Source organism: Drosophila serrata, unplaced genomic scaffold, assembly GCF_035046125.1.
Source record: "Drosophila serrata isolate PLE 108 unplaced genomic scaffold, ASM3504612v1 contig_272, whole genome shotgun sequence".
Taxonomy (NCBI): domain Eukaryota; kingdom Metazoa; phylum Arthropoda; class Insecta; order Diptera; family Drosophilidae; genus Drosophila; species Drosophila serrata.
In genome coordinates this window covers 8,597,616-8,616,886 of record NW_028257170.1, presented here as the reverse complement: position 1 = coordinate 8,616,886, position 19,271 = coordinate 8,597,616, and the positions used below count along the sequence as shown (strand labels likewise).

Sequence of the window (19,271 nt, the reverse complement as noted above, 5' to 3'; positions counted from 1 at the left end):
GTAAATGCTCCGTAAATCGGGTAAACAAAATAACTGGGTAATGAGGTGTTTGCTCTCCCCGATCGGACAGTTTAATAGCGAGTTCTTGTGAGACTGGAAAAACAGAGTTATCATTTCTTCTACAACGTTGTGTTATCTAATTGTAAATGTTATCTCTATCTAAGCGCTTTGTTCCGAACCCGTAAATCCCTCGTCAAACAGACCTAGGGGATTGTAATTCCATCTTGAGTACTTTTTTCCCACTAAAATCAATAGTTTTGGAAATGTGTCAGCCTTTTCAAATATTTACAAGTATTTGAAAAATTTTTTATTGATTTTTATAGTTTAAATAAGTTGTTGTTTTTTCTTATGGCTTGCATTTTGATTTCATTGTGGGGGATAATTATTATTATTCCCACATAAAAGTGTTCTTAATGTTATTAAATATAAATATTAGGAATACATAAATATATATTGGTCCTGTATTAAAGGATTTAAAATTAAAATACGTTATTTTCGATATATCAAGTATACAAAATTTTAATATTTTTAATGATGGTCATAAAATATAACTTGTTATGATTAAGATTTAAAATCATTTGAAATCATTAAAAACCTTCAGTATAGCATCGCAGTTTCTTATTTCTATATTATATTCTTATTATAATCACTCAATTATTACTAGACAATTCCGAGTAAACTACACCCTATACTCTTGTAATTGTTATAAAGTTTCCTTTTAATTTCACCCTTTCCATTTCCCTTAGAAATCACATTGGCTTAGTCGTGATTTATGCAGTGACATTTGCGGTTCATCTCTGTGGGAACCCCCGCAAGGTTATAATAATTCACTATGCAATTTGTAGCCAAAGAATATTCTATCTGCTTTCCGTCCGTCCGGCAGAACCCCTAACAACTTTGAGTTAGTAACCCCGTCGTACCCGTGCTCGTAAATATCAACTAAGCTGCTCCTCGTTTCTCGAGAGTGGGGATAGGAGGAGGAGTGAAGTGGGAGGGACAGGGAGGGAGCCGATGCAGTGCATATGTTAATTATCCCACCTGGCCAATGATAGTGGGGAAAAGTTGGAGAAAAACAGCGGGAAGGGGGGCATTTGCTGTTCACTGATTCAATTAGTGGTAGCCATACGCATATAACCCGTATTTATGGGTACAGAGGGAGAAAAGTTTTGGGTAAACAATACATCAAATTTGGTTTATAAATATAATATGTATACATAAATGTGCATTTCAAAGTGTAAAATGTAAGGGAATTATTTGAATTCCAAGTTAAATCGAGCAGATATGAAATCGAAATATTGTATTCATTACGCCAGAAATTCCCAATTCTCAACTCTGTGATACTCTAGAAAATAACTGGGGAAATATTTAAATCTAATCACTAGCGAAATTTACTGTAGTTTCCATAGTATAAGGAAAACAGAATGCATACAAAACATAAACAACTTGTCATCTGTCTTAATCTTAATCTGTGTAATCCAGCATTTAGTAAAGTCTCGATTTACGAGTTTTTAAACAAATTAGACCACTATAAAACACTCATATAAACAAAAACACAGCTCTCTTATAGCAACTAACATCAAGTGTAAAGATTTCCCCAGATTTTTCTCTCAGTGTCAGTGCAAATGTATGAGTATTTACTATATAGGGCAATCTGAGCGTCCGACAGTAGAGTGCATTGTTCTGTCGTTGTTGTTGTTGGGGTAATCGCATTAAAAGTCGTTTAATCGAAAGCGAAAAAGAGAACTACCCCACTGCCCCATACCCGGGCCCTTTCCCCATCCCTTCCATGCCACCCTCCCCTCGCAGTCACCTTCAGCTAAGTGGGTGGAAAATGGATGGTGGGTGGCATTGTGGAGGAGGGTTCGAAGAGGGCTTGTGGAAACTGGGACCACGGCTCATAATTGAGATTTGTTGCACTCCGGCGCTGACTTTTATGCGAGCGCTTTTTATTGTTTATTGTTTACAGCGGCAACATGTAAGTGCAATTACAGTGGAAAATTGGATTTCCTTCCACTTTGCTGCGGAAAAGCATTCCCAGTGCCGAGGTTTAGCGTTTGGGTTTCACTATTCGGGGAGGTGGCAAACAAATTGTTGGTCAAACAATGCTGATTGCTCTCTGCCCCTGAGATCTCAGGAATATGCTGGATTTTTGCTGGAGTGGATGAGCCCGGGGGCGGAGGGCGTGTGCCATTGGGGGTCATAGCCCCAAAACTTTTCCAATTGCGGTAGCCTCCCGGCGCTTGAATCTACTATAAATGAAACTGACTTTGGGGCTTATCAATTGTAATTGTTGGTCCGGGTTTACCTCCGCGGCTCCCCTTTTCACCCGAAACGCGAAATGCTGCGGGGTCTAACAAGAAAAGTTGTCCCCGAGTTTGTCTGTCTATCTATCTGGTGGTGTGTGACATTGTGAGTTTGCTTTGCCTACAGTGCGTGCCAAAACTATTAAGTTTAATACCCAAAGTATCTTGAAATAGCAAGGGGAATCTTTAGAGCTCTTTAAAAATGGATTAATTCTATGTGAAATGTGAAAGATACTTGCCTTAATATGTATCGTATTTCATATGATATTTTAAGAGTTACTTCAAATGTTATAAAATCTTCAAATAATTGTTCTTTTTTTATAGCCAAAAAAAATCCCTGAATTTTTCTTAATTTTCGTATTTTTCCTACTATGTGTTCCTACTAAATACTTAAATAATATTAAATTCTAGTTAAAATTTATTAATTAGTTGGGCCGAAATCCCGGCGGTACTGCAATACCGGGCCAACCCGCGACAGAGGTGGAGCAAGCTCCTAGCACTCCGTCTGATTCCAAAAATCAGTTTAACATTTGTTGTCCTCCAATGGAGGAACTATCAGATGTTAAGCTGATAAGAACAGATACTACACTTTGATCTTAGCCATAAGGCCGAGAAGCGATAACTACAAGGAGTCAAGACTGAGGACTTGATGCTTGCCAAGGCAGAATCAGTTGAGAATTATAAGTTCTGCCGAGAGAAATAATAGTTCAGTTTGCAAAGGCATAGTTTAGGGGATGATTTTCAGGAAAGGCTACCTGCATATGAACCTACCCTTGTTAATATTTTACTATAAAATGTTACCTTTGCCAGGAGCGCCTTTATATAAATGAAACGCACTGTATGTGCCAACTTTTGGCTTTTAATTACATTTATCTGGCAAAACTTTCTGCCCCGAAACTAGTTTTATTTGTTTTCATACGCATTTCTGTTGATTGTACGCCATACGATATCAGTTATTATTATATTATGATTCCCTTTATTTTGTTGTTGCTTATATTTTGTTGTTGTTTCTGCTGTTGTTGTTGCCTGTTTCAATTAAATAAAAATCTTTTGCCAGATGGCAAACTCGCTGAGCATTCGCGTTGAGCATTCGCTTTTTATTTTGCGTCTGTTTCTGATATGACAAAAAACTGAGTCTTGTCTCTCTGCGACGGCTCTAATCTGAAATGAACACGTTTTAATGGCATTTTAATTGTTTATATAGCGATAACGCTGCGCATCTCCCCTCAGGCTAAAGTAAATACACACACAGAGTATCTTTGGGGCAGATACTGGAGCTGCGAGAGAGTTTTTAATCATTTTAAACCATATTAGCACATATGGCCCGCATTGGTGGTGCATTGTCACTTAACTCCGAGTGCGGAGCACAAACAAATGTGTTTCTCAAGGTCTCGAAAAGCCATCTGAGCAATGAGAAAATAGTTTCAACCCACTGCGGGTATTCCGCATTCACTTGAATTTTATATTTAATTTTAGATTCTGCCCGTGTGATCTATCTGTACTTGGAAATCTGTCAAATTCAATTAGTTTCCACATCAAAATTCGTGAAATGGCATTTTATTTGGGTGAGGAATTTGTCTTTTACAGAAGAGGGGAGAGAACTCTGTGATGATTTCCTGCCATTTTTGGGTTTATTTTTAAATTGGGTTTCTCTACGTTTTGTTTTGCTTTTTTCAAGAGTTTAAATATAGGTTTTATATGGTTTTAAGGCAATACAGAAATACTTATACTGATTGCATTTGATTAACATGTTATTATTATAAATAAATCCACATAACAGACTTTTTAAATGTGTAAATATAAATAATTTCATGCTTTCTTGGCTAATTTATCTTGTATATTTTTTGTAAACTTTTCTTTGTCAGTTTTATATTAAATTTTTAACAAGATATCAATTGTTTATGTTACTTTAGTTAAACCTATTAAATAGTTACCTCCATGAAAAGCGGAATTCCATTAACCAAGCTTTAATTAATTGACACGCGAAAAATTTGTGCACAAGCTTCCTCAACCGATAATATTACCTGATAAAGACTATAAAAAGTATGATATAGTTATCTATCCCTAGCTAAAGTATGATTTTACCAACCCTCAAGGCTTCCTTTTCAGTGAAATCTAATCGAAATAACTTCTGAGTAGCTAATTTAATTTTGGAACATTCTTCACTGGGACCCAGGGACTATGAGAATGTAAACATAAAGTGAGGCAGATCTTGATAGGGGCACATTTTGTGTGTCACTGGTACGTGAGTCACTTGAGCAAACATTAAATTATTCCATTTATTTGCATTACTTGGGACCTGGGACCTGGGCCACTGCCAAGCCAAAACCTGTTGCACTTTTCCGCATCAAAGTCGTGAGCAATTAGCAAACAGTTCCTCATCCGTAGACTGCCAGACGAGACCATAATAGGTCAACCAGTATAAAGTATATATAATATATAGTATATAGAATCCCCACCATTTCATTCCGTTTGATAGCATTTAGGTGGAGGAACTCACATTGGCTTATCTTATTTTGAAAGCTAACGCAGTTTGGCTGCCGTTGTCGATGATTGAGCAAATGGAATTTGGCAATTTCGGCTTTGGGTTTTCGGTTTTTCGACCTTAGGTTTCTCTGCTTCCCCCTCCCCATGATGACATCACACACTCCGCTGGCCAATCCTAACCAGGAGCTGGGTGTGTGTGTGTGTGAGTGTGCGGGAGAAACCTTTATTAATCTTATCAAAAGATGCTTTTCTACCTTTTATTTTATTTGATTGTGGGGACGTTTTTTATTTTCACTTTTTATTTTCGTAAACTGTCAGCTAAAAGGAGAGGTCGTAAATGTGAGCTCATTTCATTTAGAGATACAAATCATAAATAATAAAGTATTTAGGCATTTTATTAAGGGAATTGCCTTAAAGAAATGCTTGTAATACATATAAAAAAACGAATTAAATGAATATTAAATGTATGGAAGAATTTAATTATCATTAAAAGAAGATGACAATTGATGGTTTTTAAACTAGTTAATATAAAACAGTGTCCATTTATATGTCACATTTTATTAATAAACATTAAGAAATTGTCATTGATTTAGCAAATATCCAGTTTATTTTAATTTCTTTTGAATGTTAATTTTAAAATTTGTTTTCTGTGTATCAGTTACGTGTTTACGCAGCATTCCGATGGGTGCGAGTGTATTTATGATGCCGATTATTTTGCTTGTATCTCTAATTGAAAAATAAGTAAACAATTATAGCAATTATAGTTATTCGCAACATGTAGAGTTCCCAGTTCTCGGAGAATTCCTCCGCCCCCGTCCTGGGAAAACTAAAATTCTTTGATAGTAAACAAAAGTACATATCCCAGAGTACGTACGTATATTCTTACGTATCAGAGTAAAGGTCAAATTAGCGCTTTAATCAAAATGTCAATGAGCAAATAACGCAAATAACCCGACGTGCCGACTGAAAGGTGATTTAGCTTTAACCGCAAGTACTTTTCTTTTGTTTTATTTTCGCGGAGGTGGCAGAGCGATTTCCCCCTAAGAAGATCCCCAAAGAATAGTGCCGAGTCAGGCCATAAACACAGATACACACAGGCATATCAAGAAATTTAAAGAGAAACAGAGACCCCATGAAAGCCAAGTTCATTAAGCCGAAAATACAAACAGCAACGGTAACCAGTGTAAAGGTTAAACACCTTTGGGGTAAAAGTGTTAAAAGTCAAAAGCTAAAAGTGGCATAAAATGGTGAAAATGCTCGACTTGGACCGTCACGCAGAGTGCCCACTGTGGGCGGCACTGGCCTCCTCGGATGTGCCCTGGACGGGCATGGATTACGCCTGCCTCAATGTCCTCAGCATCTACTGTAAGGTGTTTGATCGGAAAGAGATATACGATCTCATTGTGAGGTAAGATTTTCCGATTTTACGGAGCGCGATGGGTGCTTAAAGCTGTCGCTGGATGGCGCCACGCCAACGAAGCTGCTTACAGTGGAAAGAAAATGGTGTTTTGGGGGCATATAGTATGATATCTATAAATATTCTGGGGAATCATAATAAGGACAAACTTTTCTAATATAAATTTTATTTGTATATATTTTATTATAATATATTTACTACATTTTCAAATACCTTTCTTTATCTAAAGATAGTTAGTATCCAAGACTAACCAGATAAGATATAATTCTATTAATATATAATATATTGTATATCTTATTTACTTATTATAACAAAGTTCGCAGCTAATCCATCTCCTTGTGACCTTCCAGAAAAACCTGCCAGTCCTGCAAATGTCCTCGCGAGGCGCATGCCATATATCAGCAACAGACGACCAATGTCCATGAACGACTTGGCTTCAAGCTCGTCTCTCCGGCGGATTCTGGCGTGGAGGCGCGAGATTTGGGCTTCACATGGGTCCCTCCCGGTGTAAGAGCCTCCTCGCGGATCAATCGCTACTTCGAGCAGCTGCCCGAGGAGGTGGTGCCCCGGCTGGGCAGCGAAGGAGCATGCAGTCGAGAGCGCCAGATCTCGTATCAGCTGCCCAAGCAGGACCTGTCGCTGGAGCACTGCAAGCACCTGGAGGTGCAGCATGAGGCCTCCTTCGAGGACTTTGTGACGGCGCGGAATGAAATTGCACTGGATATAGGTGAGTTCTTAATCACTTAATTAATCTAACCAAAACTATAATAATTTCTTTATTTAATTCTCTTCTGGTGACCTCGCCCTGGTTGATCCAACTCAATTGCATTATCCTTTCGTTGGAATAGCCTATATTAAGGATGCCCCCTACGATGAGCACTGTGCGCACTGTGATAACGAGATAGCCACCGGTGAACTGGTGGTGGCGGCACCCAAGTTTGTGGAAAGTGTGATGTGGCACCCAAAGTGTTTCACCTGCAGCACCTGCAACTCACTCCTGGTGGACCTCACCTATTGCGTCCATGACGACAAGGTTTACTGTGAGCGGCATTATGCGGAAATGCTGAAGCCACGCTGCGCCGGCTGTGATGAGGTGAGTACTGAGTCCTTTGAGTGAATTATAGAAACAAAATAGAATCTCGTTTTTAAGATGTATTTCATATTGTATATATTATTTATTATATGGGGTTCTGTCAGTCTTTTTACCCTGAAACACATAGATTTTAGTATAGAGATATACCATTTAAAGTATCTCATTTCTCTCAGTGCTCCCCCTTGCGATCCCTAATTGAAAATCAAATGTGTGGCATACTTTGGGGGCGCATTCTGCAGATTGTATCTGTGTGTCAATCGGTGCGGCAGTGTCGCTGTGAGTGAGTGCCCGCTGTCACGGCTTCTGGCTTTTATCGTCCGCCGCACGCAGTTCACATTTATTGCTTAGGTGCGGCCATCCGTTGTTGCTCTGTTTCCCTTTTCCCCCTTGCCCTATGTCCCTCCAAAGGTTATGGCATTTTCATTGAACTTCACTTTGTGCCCAGGAGACAGGAGCGAGAATATTTTCCAGCTGCTCGTTTGCTGCAGAAAAAGCAAGGAGAAGCGCCGCCAGTTCATTGGCAGCATTGGCTGTTGACGCGTTGTCATCCTGCGAGCGGAAGTTCATTGTGAGTGAGCCGGAAATTGGTGAAGGTCAGCAGAGATTGCACAAAAATCACTCAAGATATTAGGATATTTTTGGATTTTAATGTCAAGAATTTTAGGGGATTTTTAAAGGGAAAATAAGTGGCATTATATGCATAAATTTCTGTGATTATTTCAAACGATAAATATCAGAGTGGAGCAAGGGATTTCTTGATCTTCGGAGTGTTAAGTATCAAGCATCCTTAAAGTTTGCTTTTAACTTACAGTATGTTTTTAATTGTAATTAATTTTTGCATTAATTCCATTCTTCTTTTCTCTGTTCAATCAAAACTCTCTGAAATGTTTCTCAATATACAAATTTGTTCTCTCAAACGTCTGAATTAAATTTGTCTTTTCTCATTCTCTGCTTCGATCATTTTCCCACAAACAAAGAAAAACTTTCGCTTTCATTGTGAAAAACCAAAATAAATAAATAAATCAGCACCCAGGCGACCCATATATACATATATATTTATATATTCTTTCAAATTAATGTATTTTTGGCCGCGACATCTAATGCAAATTAGTTGACGAAAATAAACAAAGGAATTCAGAAATAGTCAGGCTCCTAATGTGGGCCAAGAGCACAATTATGCTGCAAATTGGCAATAATTATGCTGATTGTTCTCATTGTTTGTGGTGGTGGTGTGCAGTGCAGAAAAAGAAAGGAAAAGAAAAGAAAAGCCTAGTCAAAACATGAAAAGAGAGTGCCGAGCCATCGGTCTGGGAGAAAGATAGAGAAGAATTCGCGAGCTGCTGGCAATGTTAGTGTCAGTGCCAAGTCGAAATTTATGACAAACATTTGTGTGTGCACCAGTCCGGGGGCGGCGTGAAAATGGGGCGTGGCGACCCTGGCCCCCGGTCCGGACGTTGGCCATGCCAAAGAACGACATATTTGCAAAACAAAGCAAAGAGTACAGTGTCAGTCATAGGAATATAAAATAGAACAAAGTATAAGAACTTGGTATATTTATAGTTAAATTATTGAAGGTCTTAATAATTTATAATAAATAATAATAATAATGGCAATAATAAATTTACGAATTTATTTATTTTAGTCTAGGCATTATTTTGCATACACATTCGTTGTATTTTTACGATTAGTGACTCAAATCAATTAACACCCAAGCATTTTCCTGTTTGTTTACATACAGGGCGTATGAGTAATATTTAGAAATATAAACAAAAGAGCCACAAAAATAGATATTGATTTTAATAAAGTTAAAAATAGATTTCAATTATAATAAAAACAACATGTTTGCAATTTAAAAATATGGTAGCGGCACTTAAAAAGCTTAATAACAAAACTTACACTTTGTAACCATTTTAAATCGTTTAATTACTTCATAAATTGTAACCAAAAATCAAGTTCTCGACTTAATTTACTTAATAAAATTCCTCAAATCTTAAAATCTTCAAAAATCAATATGTAAAGAAAGTACACTCACTATCTCCAACTGATTTATAATTATGACACTGACTGTTCTCCCGCACGAAAACTGCGAGCAAAGCAAAAAAGTGGCGAAAAGTGTTTTGTGGAAATTGACAATCGAAGAACAGAACGAAAATAGATCCCCTTTAAAGAAGGCCTGGCACGGATGGGAGGAGGTGCTTGGGGGTGGAAAATGGTTCGGGAGACTAAACTGATTAGAAAATCCGCCTTGGCCAATTCCGATTGCTTTGGCATTTGACACAGAAGGCGGCCAGCAAAAAAGTGGCCGAAACCCAGTGACAGTGCAGCGGCCGAGGCATTTGGTGTTGCCAAGAGTTTTTATTCGGCGAATCGTCTTGTCAGTTGAGTCGCTCGCTCTTCGCGGGCCGTCAATTAGCGCCATTTGCCATTTGAACGGACAGCGGTACGGCGACTGGGATTCGGTTCTTGGCGGATACGGATTCAGTGCTCTCGCCGCTGATTCACTATACATATGCCATAGGGGGCCCTTGGCCACTCGCACTTGGCGCACTAATCAGTTGCAAGACGATCGATTAGCGGAAAACAAGAGCCCGCCCGGTGCAACTGCCGCCGGATTGCGATTTTCCCGTATCTCCTCCCAAATCTCGAACTCTCTCTCTCTCTCGAAGAAAGCGATTTTTAATATACGGAATTCTTAGATAAATAAACATAAATATCCATCGATACAGTTTTGAGCGAAAAGCGGGCGCGTCGAAAGTGAAATAAATATTTTTCGAATTACCTAATCGACTGGCCATTAACGTGAGAGGTTTGTGTGAGTGTGAGTGAGTGTCTCGAGTGCGTGGTGAATATATTTTATATAATACTCGTACGCGTGAGTCGATTCGTTTCTCGGCCGAGATACACCCGCATTGCATCGCAGAACGTCTGAGGATTTGGATTTGGGTTTCGAGGAAATTACGCAATGGCCGCCGGGGAGACGGCGCTAACCGGCGTCGGCGAGCTGCTCTTCTCGCTGCTGATCACCTACTTTGGAGCCCTGGAGTTTGCCTATGTGACCCGCCACCTCTACCACTGGACCTTCCGGCATCCGGAGACCTCGGCCCTGGATGCAGCCGCTGATAGTGAAGAGCTGCCTCGGATGCGCGAACGCTTGGATAAGGAGATCAAGGAGGCCGCCGAAAGGGAGGCCCTGGCAGGGACCAATGTCATGCAGGATGGCGTTATGTACAGCAAAGGCTTCCGGGTGGATCCTGCCGGCGAGAAGAGAGAAGCCCTGGCCGCTGAGCTGGAGCGTCAGCAGCAAATAGAGGCCGAGACGCGAAGACAGCTGGCCGAGGCAGAGGCCAAGTTGGCGGAAGAAAGACAGCGGGTCCAGAGGCAGGAAGAGGAGGCCGAAGAACAGCAGAAGAAACTGATAGAGGCCGAGAGACAGCGCGAACGAGAACAGGCCGAAAGAGAACGCGCGGCGGAGGAGAAAGAGCGACAGGAGAACGAAAGAAAGCTGATTGAGGCCGAACGAGAGCGTGAGGAGAACGAACGTAGGATACATTTAGCTGAAGAGCAGCGAGAGCGTGAAGAGAACGAACGCAGAGTGATCGCTGCCGAGCGTCTAAGAGAGCAGGCCGAAGCCGAAGCTGAACGACAGCGAGAGCAGGCCGAAGCGGAAAGACTGAGGGAACAGGAAGAAGCCGAACGGCAAAGAGTCCTGGCCGAAGCCGAGGAGGCGGCTGAGGCCGAGCGTCGAATCTTCGAAGCCGAGATCCAGCGAGAGCGGGAAGAAGCCGACGATGAGGAAGCACAGGCCCGGCGAGATGCTGAGATTGTAGAACGTCTTCTGGCCGCCGAAAGAGAGAGTAATATGAGTGCCACCGAAAGCGAACTGGAGGAAGAAGCCGCCTTTGCCGAGCAATCACGACGCCTGATCTCCAGCAAATCCGATCTCGAGCAAAAGCAGCGAATGATCGAGGAGAATGCCCGTCGCTTCCTGGAGGCCGAGGAGGAGATGGTGATGCTGCAGCAGCGCCAACTGATGGCCAGGAACAGCAAGGAGGAGGCTGATGAGTATGCCGGCATGGAACCCGTGGTGGAGGAGCTGTGCGTGAAGAAGGTGGCACCACCCAGATTCCAAGAACCCGATGAACCCCTTGTGGTGCAGAAGGTGAAAACACAGTTCGGTCAGGGCAGTAGTTCCGAGGAGCCGTACTTGACCAAGTCCAAGACCCTCACCTTCCCTGGCGTCTCAGATGATGGATCCTCCGTTGAGCCCATTTCCAGCCAGCAATCCTCGTCGTTTAGCACCCAACCTTCGGATGAAACTAACCGAGCCGAAGGAGAACGCCCAGAGCCCGAAGGGGAAGACCAAATATCCGATGTCCAGTACACCGAGGACTACCTGCGATCCCTAGATGGAATCAAGAATCGTCCGCTGGTCCGAGAAGACGGCTCGGGCAGAAGAAGAGCCTTCAAGAAGCGACGCTCCAGTGGCAGTTCTAACTCTTCGCGAGACTCACGCGCCTCCCGCGACGAGGAGCTGAAGATGTTCACCTCGCTGGAGGAGGAGGAGCTGCGCCACGGTGACCGGGAGGACTACAATCCCATCAAGTATACGAGTGAACCAACTTTAAAGGTAAAGTCGCACCATCGTCGCCATAAAAGGAGTCCGGCCAAGGATGTGAAGTCACCCTCGGAGGCAAGTGGATCCCTGGAAATGCTCGGCGAAGAGAGCACAAATCCATGGGGTGAGGTGGTACCGGAACACTACAAGGACACCGAGTTCTGGAAGCGGGAGAAAGCTCTCTCCATAGACGAGGAGGAAATCGAAATGGAGAAGCCATCCCGGGGCGAGGATGTGGAGAACGAGGTCACCAATGAGCCAAAATCCTCTTCCTTCGAGGAGGCCACCGAGGCACAGAACGAAGAGGCTGTGGCAGCCCTGAAACAGCAACACTCCAAGGAGCAGGTGGTGAGTAAATTGAGCTATCAATCCAGGATCCTTAACAATGATTTACTGTGTGTCTGCCAGGAAGCGGATAAGGAAAAGGACAACTCGCAGACAACGGATGCCGGCGACAGCAACAAAGCCAATGTAAGTGCGTAGGTCAGCCAAACAACCAACCAGAACCAGATCCACCCAGCACCACTCCAGTCCCACTAAACTTTATCTTCCTGAACCTGAACTCCTCCAGAATCCCTCACTGCTCTGCCGTCTGCCTTAACGCTTTACCTTTTTGCTTTCCATATAACCAACGCCTCGCTCTTCTGCTTGCTTCCTTGCTTTACTTCGCCCCGAAAGTTGCAAACCTCTTCCGCAACCGAGGAGCAATCGAGGGGCGGCTCACCTGGCCTACGTCGCAGTCCGCGCATCGATGAGATGGATCACTACGAGGAGCGCTGGTCTGCCAGTCAGGAGCAGCAGCCGGAACAACAACAGCAGGCAACAGCAACGCCACGAACTCCCATCATCAATGTCCAGCAACCGGATACGGCTCCTTGGCGGGATCAGTATGGACTGCTCATGGAGGGACTCAGCGACTTTTACGACTTTACGGCTTCGGTGAATCCCTCGAGATCTCGATCCACTTCGCGTAATCCCTCGCCGACTCCCAAGAATGTGGCCAACCGGATGGATGTGGATGCGGAGAAATCTCTAGAAGTTTACGATGATACCCAGGAGGGCGTGCTGGCAGGAGAACTGAACTGTGAATCTGTTCTTGAACTTCTCGAATCGAACTTAAATGGAAATGAAGCCCCCAAAGATCAACCACTGCAAGTGCAGACAGTGGCGGATGATGCTAGGAATGGAAATGCCGCTGTGCCCATGGTATACGAACCCTTAGAGGGATCTACTCTGACTGCTCCCCAGCCGGAAAGAGGACGAGAGCCTTCTGTGGAGAGGACTCGTTCGAGATCGAGATCCCGTTCGCCGCTGCCCACCTCTGAGAATCTGGAGAAGAGCATAAACAAACGCAGGGAGCGGCTGATCAAACAGAACGATGAGCTGGCAGAACGATTGTCCCACTCCGGATCGGAAGCTTCCATGGAAATCGAAATCAATGGCAATGGGAGACTAAGTCCCCAACAGGAAGTCATCCTACCGCAGCCCGTGATCGAGATTAATGACATGGCTGATGAGCCCATGCAAGATGCAGAAACCTCACATGAAGAAATGCGACTCTTTGTGGAGACCCTGCGAGCGGAGCGGTGTGCTCAGTCCAGATCCAGATCCCGATCACGTTCCCGTTCGCCTTTACCCACAGCCGACAATATAGAAAAGAGTTTGGAAAGCAGACGACTAAAGCGCATTCAACACAATGATGAGATTTTTGAGAAGCTGCACGAGCAAATGCACTCGCCAGAGATTATTATTGAGTCGGCTTCGCCACCAACATCTCCGCTTCCCCTGCCCACGATTTCCATTGAAATTGTGGAGCCACCGCCAGAGGAAAACGAAGCAGAGCCCGAGGACACACCGGAGAGCATGGCCAGATTATTCGAGAAACTGCGTCTGAACCGAGTTCGGTCCCATTCTCGATCCCGTTCCCGATCTCCTCTGCCCACGGCTGCCAACTTGGAACATAGTCTGCAAAAGCGACGCGAGAAATTGATAGCTCAGAATGATCAGTTCTTTGAGGCTCTCCAGGAAAGAGCAAGGACACCGGAGCCGGAAACCCGCATGACCGTGGAGTACGTCTACGAATTTGTGCACGAGAAGGATGAGCACATTGTAGAAGGCCGCGACATGCGCTCTCTATCACCATCTCGATCACGATCCCCATCAAAGGAACCGGAGTTGGATGACTTCCATCTAATGCTAAACTTGGAGGGCAGCGAACTGCGTACTCTTCGCAAGAACAGCGAGGAGCTGGAGACGGTCCTAGCTGCGAGTGTTAGGCAACGAGAACTGGACCTGGAGGCACTGGAGAAGCTTAACAATGCCAACGAAGAGACAGAGCTGCGAGTCCTCAGTCCAACTGATTCAGAACTGGAGAGAGTGGCTGCCATGACACGGGAAATGCCAGCACCGGATCTGGAACGAACAATTTCCGAGGTGGCTAGAGATTTGCAGGATGAACTGGTGGCAAGTGGGTTTAAGCGTTCCACCTATGTGGGTGAATCCCTTGACCTGGGAAGCGAGCAATTCCAACGATCCCGCAGTCCTTCGCCTAGAATGACCTTTGAACAGGCCAGGGAACAGGCGGCGGCCCAAAGAGAACTCCAAGCAGCCATACTGGACTCCATCACCGACAATCAACTAGGAGCCAAGCCCAAAACATATTCAGAGGAGAGAGCTGCAGCTGGATGCCAGGAAATAACTGCAGCTCAATTGGATGATCTGCGTCATCGCACTGCCGAATTCCAGCGTTCGCGTAGCCAAAGTCGATCTCCGCTCAGGGAAGAGGAGTTAACCCAGTTAAGGGACATTGATGCGGAGGCGGCCAAGCGGGAGCTGCAGGATCAGGTTCTGGACAGACTGGCCGCCTCGAGTGTTAACTTTGAGAGCTTCTCGCGGCATTTGAACGCTGACTTCTTGGACAGTGAGCGGCGCGCTTCGGATTCGGCTTTGATGGGCGAAATGGAGCCTGAGGAATATCATCACTTTCGACGCTATTCGCTGGCCCAGGAGCAGCCTGTAGAGGAGTATCCAAACGATGACTATGTCTACATCTCACAAATCGAAGTGCGCACTCTAACTGGGACCAGGACCTGGCTGAAGGAGGACTTTTACCCACAAGATGAAGATGATTACTTGAATGCCAAGGGTGAGGTGGTGGATCAGGATTCCTGGGCACGAGCTGTTCTGGCCGCTGAAGCTGAGGCTGCTGAATTCGATGCCACTAATGCCATTTACAGCTATGACATTGTCGGGGACCACGAGAATCTAGAGCAGGAGAGGAGCAGCTCTAACGACAGCGAGGATGAGCGTCAGACGGTGGTGGAGATCGATGAGGATGACGAGGATGAGTATGAGTTCGAGCTGGATGAGGGAATCTCGGATAACAATGAAAGGACGCAGCCCACCGATGAGTCACATCATGATACCTCCGAGTGCGAGGAGGCGGAGAGGAATGCAGATCGCTATGCCAATCGCGGTGCTCAGGATTGGGAGGAGGTTGAGGATGTGGAGGATTTCCTGGACTACAGCCTAGATGATGGCGCTGTGGGAGGAGCAACACCGTACTCCGATCCGGACTCATTAATAGAGCAGATCTACAACGAGGCCATTAAGAATAGAAAGCAATCGGGAATCTTAAGGGATTACGAGACCATGGTCCAGGAGCAACTGCCCTCGGATCAGAGCGAATCAGAGAAGGAAAAGTCGGGATCGGACAGTGAGCGGTATGCTCTGTGGGCCAAGACCCGTGAGCTGGAACGATCTAGCTCCAGAACCCGACACACCGACGTGGATGTAGCCTTGGGCTTGGTTTCAGAGAGCGAGCGACGGGAATCGGAGATGCGTTACCTGGGTGATGCCCATGTGGCTGCTCGTCAGTCCACCAGGTTGCGTACCCGTTATGGATATAATCCTAAGTTGGATGTAGGCGCCGTTGAGGATGACATCGATGTGGACATGAATTACACGCCCAAGAGGGAGTACAACTGGCGCAAGAACTTCCGGCTAGACGATAATGATGATGAAGTGGAAAAAAATGGCCAGGACAAAGTTGGTGAGACAGAAGAGCAAGAAGCCAGAGATCAATTTGAGGAGGAGTTGGAATCGCAGGATCGTTATCAGGATGAGGAGCAGGATGAGTATTTGTACACAAATGAGGAGAATGGCGAATGTGCCATAGGAGAGCCTATGGATCCCCGTCGTTACAGTCTTGGTGGAGAGAGCATTACCCTCTTTAGTCGCAGTCCTGTTCGTGAAATTCTATCCGATGTGCCCGAAGAATTACCTCAGGAAGAGGAGGCACCTAAAGAGCAGCCTGAAGAGCCTGTTCCCATGGAAGAAATGCCCGCTGAGAAGCCAAAAAAGAAGAAGAGCAAGAAGAAGCTGCGCAAGGGATCAAAAACCGAAGAAGAACTTAGAGATGACAATGATTCGGACACACAGATGGGTTACACTCGACGTAGAGATGATCAAGAGGCGACAGAGCCACCCAAGAGGAAGTCCCGCTCGCGGCGCAGCTCCAAGACCAGTCTCACCAATGAGGAGGCCAATGGTTCAGGACTCTTCTCACCCCGAAGCAGTTTGGCTTTTGTAGGGGACTCCCTCGAAGGCATAGCCGAATTTGAGCGAGATGAAGAGCAATCCTCGTCCACCAAAAAGAAGACCAAGAAACGCAAGAAGACTTCGACAAAGGAAGGCAAAGAGGAAACCAAGGAAGAGACTCAGCAACAGATTACAGAAGACTCCCACCTCGACAAGGCTTTGGCTGCTGCTCTGGCAGAGATTGCTCCCGTATCAGTGTCCACCAATTTAACTCCGGAATCCACACAGCAGAATCTGCTCTCCATCATCAGTGCCGGGCAGAGTGTGTGCATAACTCCAGCTTCATCCATCGAGGAGATTGGAGGCACCTCTACTCTCTCTACAGCTTCGTCCTCCTCCATTGTGACCACTGTGGCAACGGCTGCTGTGGTGCCAGCGCGATCCGTGGTGGATACCTTTGACATACTCAAAGATGCCAACTTCTATCCGCTCTTCTAGCTTCCGCTCTGGTTTGAGAACTAACCCCGCCACATGCCATTGTTTCGCTTATACTATTTATTAATATATCTGTTTCTTATAGACATGTTCATAAGCCAAGTCAAGCCCAGCACAAATCCAGTCCCAAAACCGAGCACGCTGTACACGAAATCAGTCCCAGTTCCAGTGCCCAGCATCCAGCATCTAGCATCCGCTCCTCTGAATGATGGGATCCCAGAGATCCCGCACTGTATAAACTATGTATTATACTAACGACCCCAAAGAAATAGCGAACCAATTGAAGGATTGTTTATACCACATACTCGTAGCTGTTAGTTTACTTAACGATTTTTTGTCTTTATAAAAATGCCGAGAATAAAATGCCAACTGAATAAATGAAAGAAAGCATTTCTGTTGTTCTCTCTCACTCACAGTGTGGTGGCTATAAATAAGCAAATCCCTCCACCATCCTCCCCTTTGTATCTGCCAATATGTTTGTGCCAATTCTGCATTGAGTACCAAAATACCCGAACATTGAGATCACTTGTTGGTGTCATCCATCCATCCACCAAGTGCAGTCCCAGAGGGAGAGATGGCCCATAAATTGTCCCACAATTACCCGTATATACTTGTGGCCTATAGCATATATTTGCACGATGTGTCCCAATTTGCATTTTGTGGGCTCCTTGGCGCCCCAAGGCGTGATGATGTCACCGTTTGACATACGGGGGTATTACGAATACCCATGACGAGTGGAACACATAAATCCGCAGCCATATAGATTTACTCGATTTTTAATGCTCTTGTCATTGCGACTATAAACGAAAACGAAAACAATCTGTCATGCAACCGAATTATAAGTATATATATCTATATGGTCTCTCGGATTTTGTGGGTCTTATGCCTAAAGAATGGGGCGCTAAGGTCAGGGTTAAGTGGCATTATGTTGGGCTAGAAAATGTCAAAAGAAAGAAAGAGCGACAGTTTATATGGGACTTTAATCGGAATAGTTCTTTATATCATTTATATTATCATTTCTAGAGAAAAAAATATGTATTCTTATAGGAATATTTAACGTTAAGTACTATAATTTGTATATGTAATTAACAGAAACATATATACTCCAATAAAATAAAACAAAATGTTCTTAGATAAACCAAAGAATAGTTTATCATAATTGTTCTTAATAATTTAAGTTGATTTTTGTACAAAATTGTTTTACAATTTAATAATTTTATGCTTAACTTTCATTCCCCAAAACCACTTTAAGATTTCCTCCCCAAACTATGCAGCATTCAGATCCCAAAAGTATGCCAAACTCTCGGAATATATATCCAGATCTTGGTGCTCCCAGCAAAAAGCTAATTCATTCATTCATTATTTTTCTGCATGTCAAATCTGCGAAATATAATATTTTCTGCACTTCTCAACCTATATTTGTTTGGTGAAATGCTGCTGTCAAGTTTTAGATGTCGTATCCTTAGTCAAATTAAGCTAAAGTCAGCCTCTGAAAGCCAAAGCAAAAGCAAAAAACAAAAAGGTTCACTCGTGGAGATAACAAATTATTTTCGCGACTGTCAAATGGCCGCAAAAGGGGAAAATTGGGGAAATTGGAAAAAATGAAAAATTCTCAAAATATTTATGACAGGCCAACAGGAAAGTGTGTCACTCGAGTGATTTGTTTACGTGGCTCACTTGGCTTTGTTCTCCCCTCCAACGACGGGCCATTTGGAATATATATGTACATATTTTTTGTATTTTCTGTAAAACTCATTACGTAATGCATCCAAGGCATACACCAGATAAATGTACGAACTTGCGTTAGAGCCCAAAGAGCACAGAACAGACGTTGCCAAAAAGTCTTATTCAATAGTTTTGTCTTTGACATGAATTCATTTTTCTTATACGGGGCACACTTAAAAGCCTGCGGTTATATTTTCCTTCTTTCATATTTGCCCCACCAGTACACACACTTGGAATATATAGTATTTTTGCCTTAAATAATTATAGAAATAATACACAGAAAATATAAAAATTCACTTGAATTTTCATGCGTTCAGCTGGTAAATGAATTTTTCTTATTCAGTGTCAGTTAAATGAAACACCTTTTTCCACGCTGCCAAACATTTTCTCGAAAATGGATACACGGAGAGTCATCTCAGTATTTATTCAATTTTATTTTCCATATTATCTCGAGCGAATTAAGGACAAATTAGAAATGTGCCAAATTGCATTAAATTGGATCCAAGGCACAGCTGCTCTCACAAACAAACTTAAACTTGAACTTATGGACAGCCCCCTCATTTACAGAGAAGTGCCTTCTTGTCTCGGACAACAAAA

At 43.7% G+C, this 19,271-nt stretch overlaps 1 protein-coding gene and 1 non-coding gene across 11 annotated transcripts in view; one reads left to right on the top strand and one right to left on the bottom strand.

Annotated features, from left to right (window-relative positions):
• Positions 1-19,271, top strand: part of Lmpt (four and a half LIM domains protein limpet) — a 66,914-nt gene that overhangs the window by 31,580 nt on the left and 16,063 nt on the right. For 5 of the 10 annotated variants that reach the window (XM_020960508.2, XM_086833494.1, XM_086833495.1 and 2 more), the window contains 2 exons: positions 6,558-6,934; positions 7,056-7,300. In XM_020960508.2, the coding sequence (XP_020816167.1) occupies positions 6,558-6,934; positions 7,056-7,300 (622 nt within the window). Of the gene's footprint in view, positions 1-6; positions 38-5,811; positions 6,199-6,557; positions 6,935-7,055; positions 7,301-9,611; positions 12,264-12,323; positions 12,387-12,593; positions 17,337-19,271 lie in introns of those variants that run through there. The other 5 variants (XM_086833497.1, XM_020960505.2, XM_086833498.1 and 2 more) reach the window with 5 other exon arrangements.
• On the bottom strand, positions 2,728-2,923 carry LOC147643536 (U2 spliceosomal RNA). The gene has a single exon (XR_015272081.1). It is a non-coding gene; the product is annotated as a U2 spliceosomal RNA (small nuclear RNA).